The sequence below is a fragment of the Marmota marmota genome, unplaced genomic scaffold (assembly GCF_001458135.2).
Source record: "Marmota marmota marmota unplaced genomic scaffold, marMar, whole genome shotgun sequence".
Classification (NCBI taxonomy): Eukaryota; Metazoa; Chordata; class Mammalia; order Rodentia; family Sciuridae; genus Marmota; species Marmota marmota.
Genome location: NW_026000019.1, coordinates 13,922,749 through 13,926,235, shown reverse-complemented (window position 1 = coordinate 13,926,235; position 3,487 = coordinate 13,922,749). Strand labels below are relative to the sequence as shown.

The 3,487-nt window shown below is 38.5% G+C and overlaps 1 protein-coding gene and 1 pseudogene across 1 annotated transcript in view; one reads left to right on the top strand and one right to left on the bottom strand.

Annotated features, from left to right (window-relative positions):
- LOC107147191 overlaps positions 1 to 1,508 on the bottom strand; it is a 2,170-nt pseudogene extending 662 nt beyond the window's left edge.
- Positions 1 to 3,487, top strand: part of Axdnd1 (axonemal dynein light chain domain containing 1) — an 85,709-nt gene that overhangs the window by 30,982 nt on the left and 51,240 nt on the right. The window contains exon 13 of the mRNA XM_015492056.2: positions 2,779 to 2,880. Within this exon, the coding sequence (XP_015347542.1) occupies positions 2,779 to 2,880 (102 nt within the window). The remainder of the gene's footprint in view (positions 1 to 2,778; positions 2,881 to 3,487) is intronic.

Here is a 3,487-nt window from a genome sequence, read left to right as displayed (position 1 = left end):
GTGTGTGTGTGTATTAGCTGTCAATGGACCTTTATTGATTTATTTATCTGCAGCGCTGAGGATCGAACCCAGGGCCTCACATATGCCAGGCAAATGCTCTGTCACTGAGCCACAATCCAGTCCCCTCATCTTCTCTTCTATAACCAAGCTGTGGTCTTCTACAAGGGCCTGGCTTCTCAATCCAGTTTTTCTTGCTGTTTCCTCCAGTAATCATCCTCATCATTGCCTTTCTCCTCACCCCCTTCTCCTTCCTGTTTCTCCTCCCTCTCCCCACTGCTATCACTTTCCCTCCACTTCTCTTGCCTCTTCCTCCTGCCAATGGACTGCTTTTCCAGCTGGGCCTGGAGTTGAGCATTTTCTTCTTGGAATTATTGAAGGAGGGCATCCTTTGGTTCCTCATTGACCCTTGGCTTGTTCTCAATGGTTTTGGCATGGGTGGCATATCTCAAAGTGGTCAGAGTCTCTTCTACATTGTGTAATATAGGACTCACATTGGCTACCGTACAATCTTCGCATCGCTACCAGGGGAATCTGGGAGGAGCCTGGTAAGTTTTGAGTCTGGATATGGAATGTGAGTGCTTTTCTCATCTACCAGGGCAGAGATGGCATTACCCAAGGCTGAAAGGGAAGGTTGATCTTTGTTGCTTCCTTCAGTTTTTCCCCTGTGCACTGGTCTTGACTTGCCATTTACTGCCAACAAGATCTACCAGGTTCCCTACCTGGATGTGGTTTTCTACCATCAAGACTGACTTCACTGCTCTTGATAGTGATGACAGAGGTAGCACAAGAACATGAGCTGTGTTCATTCATGCTGGTAGCACCAAGAGATTGGTTCTGGTTCCCCACATTCATCACATCCTCTATCTCCTTCATGCTTTTGATGACAAAGGAAGATAGGTCTTTGTCTACATTACTGTGTCAGGGCTCTCTTTGAACTCAGCCTTTTGGTCTGATTCTTTGAGAACAGATCTCAGATCTCCTCCTGGTAGATCTCTAAGAAAGAAGCCCTGTCAAGGTACTGCTGATTCTGTGATCAAGAGATGTGGGTAAAGATGTGGTCAAATGAATTGGGGATTATCCCTCTTTTTTCAGGGTCACCATGGACTTCTTTCATAGTGTAGGTTTCCCCAGTCCCAGTTTGTCCATAGGCAAAATGGTCCCATTAAAACTTTGCAGGACGGAGTCCATGAGTGGTCAGAACATCTTATCATAGAATCCAAACTGCTTGGTGTTCTAGTCATAGACTGCAAATGAGGCGAAGGTATTGGGCATTTTATGGGCTGTGCCTTCGGAGCTCTTCACAGACAACTTCCCTAGATTTACGTCCAGGTCCACCACCTTTTCATAGGAAATGGTCTTTTCCTTGCATTTATGGGCCGACAGCAAGCCACCACTTGGAGTGTCTCTGAGCTTTTTAACTTAGACATGATGAGCTCTGACCATATCAGTCTTGGGAGCTAAGAATCTAAAATGTCTCAGGATACTAAGGTCCTATGGCCCGAGCCAAAAGCAGGTCTTAGCAGGGACAGAGGTAGCAGCAGCAAACCCCAGGCTCAGTCATTGCCTGCTGTCCTGATGAGGAGAGACTGTGGCTGCTCCATCATTGACATATTCAGAGGAAACAGTCATGACAGTATATATGTAAGAAACAAGATTGAACTAGGCATATTAGTTCAGTAGGAGAAAAAAAAAAGGACAAGTGTGCTTCCTCACACTAAGGAATTTAAATAGTAGATAACTGACCCCTGGTAAACCTTTCTGTACAGGATTATCTTGCATTGACGGGGTGTGTGTTAGATTATCCCTAAAGTACCTTCCAACTGGAAAAATATCACCTAGAATGTTAACTCTGAAACGAGGACTTTTGTTTTTTGTTCATGGCTATATCCACAGTGTCTAGAACAGTCATTCATTAAGTGATTCTCAGAGTGTGGCTCAGGGAAACTTGGGGAGTGGGGGAGGATCCAAAAGACCCTTTTAATAGCTCTGTGATGTCAAAATTAATTTCTTAATAACATTAAGATGTTCTTTCTGGGGCGGGGGTTGTGGCTCAGTAGTAGAGCACTTGCCTAGTGTGGGTGAGGCACTGGGTTCAATCCTCAGCACCACATAAAAATAAATTTAAAAAAATGAAGGCATTGTGTCCACCTACAACTAAAAATATATTTTAAAAAGTTGTTATTTGCCATTTTCACTCTCATTCATTTATGAGTGTGCAGTGGATTTTTAAGAAGCTATTAGACATGGGATGTTGCAGCAGATTGAATGCAAAAAAGCAAATATGAGAATCAGCTCTACTAGGCATATATTAAAAATACTTGTAAAAATGTAAAACAATAACATTTTATTCATGTTTTTAAAAAATGTAGTTTGTTAAAATGCTATTTATATTAACATATAATGGATTTACTAACACTTTAAGTGAATTGACAAATAGGTATATATATTAAATAATTTTAGTTTAATTTCCAGTGTAATAAATAATGATAGATGTAGTCCATACAGATAAAAGCACTTTGGAATCTTCAGTAGTTTTTTTGAGTATAAAGGGATCTTGAGATCAAATTGTTTAAAAACCTCTACTATATACTATGCTTGAGTTTGGTTACAGTTCAGTGGTTTTAGAAAATGTGAATTTGTGATTCAATTAGTGGTTAAACAAAAAATTTTGATTCAGATAATGATTCAATGAAACATTGACATGTGAAACTACTGTAATAAATTATAGTGATTTGTTAATGTTTTAGGTTCCTGATCATGGTACATTATTTTTTGTAGGTAATTGAAAGAAATAGAGTCATTTTGGCTAAAAGACTCTACCTCAATGAAAAAGGTTGGAATAAATATGCAAGGCATTTCATCATATTGCTGTCAAACAAGGTAAAGCTCAGTCCGCTTATATTATGGGAGAAGAGACTGCAGGTGTTGAGGGTTAGGACCAAATATTGATTTGCTTTGTTAAATTTGCAAAATTTTAAATATAGTTTTATATTTGTGCTTTTTTTGTGGGTAGAATGGAAAAAAAATTTAAGGGAGAGTAAATGAAGGCTCTTACTTCCTTAAATTCCTCTTCTATTGTAATTCTGATAATTTGAGCTTAATAACACTATGATGTTTTTCATATAATTATTCTAGTAGTGTTTAAACTAAAAATAAAGTAAGTAGTTGTTTTATGGATACATTCTGTGCAAGTTTATCAGAAAATTCAATGATTTTTAGGGGGGGAGAAAAGGAAGGAATGGGCATTTGATGTGTTTCTATTGAGTCAAACCATTTACACTTGTCATTTCCTTTAATTCTTTTTTTTTTTAAATTTTATTGTTGGTTGTTCAAAACATTACATAGTTCTTGATATATCATATTTCACACTTTGATTCAAGTGGGTTATGAACTCCCATTTTTACCCCGTATACAGATTGCAGAATCACATCAGTTACACATCCATTGATTTACATATTGCCATACTAGTGTCTGTTGTATTCTGCTG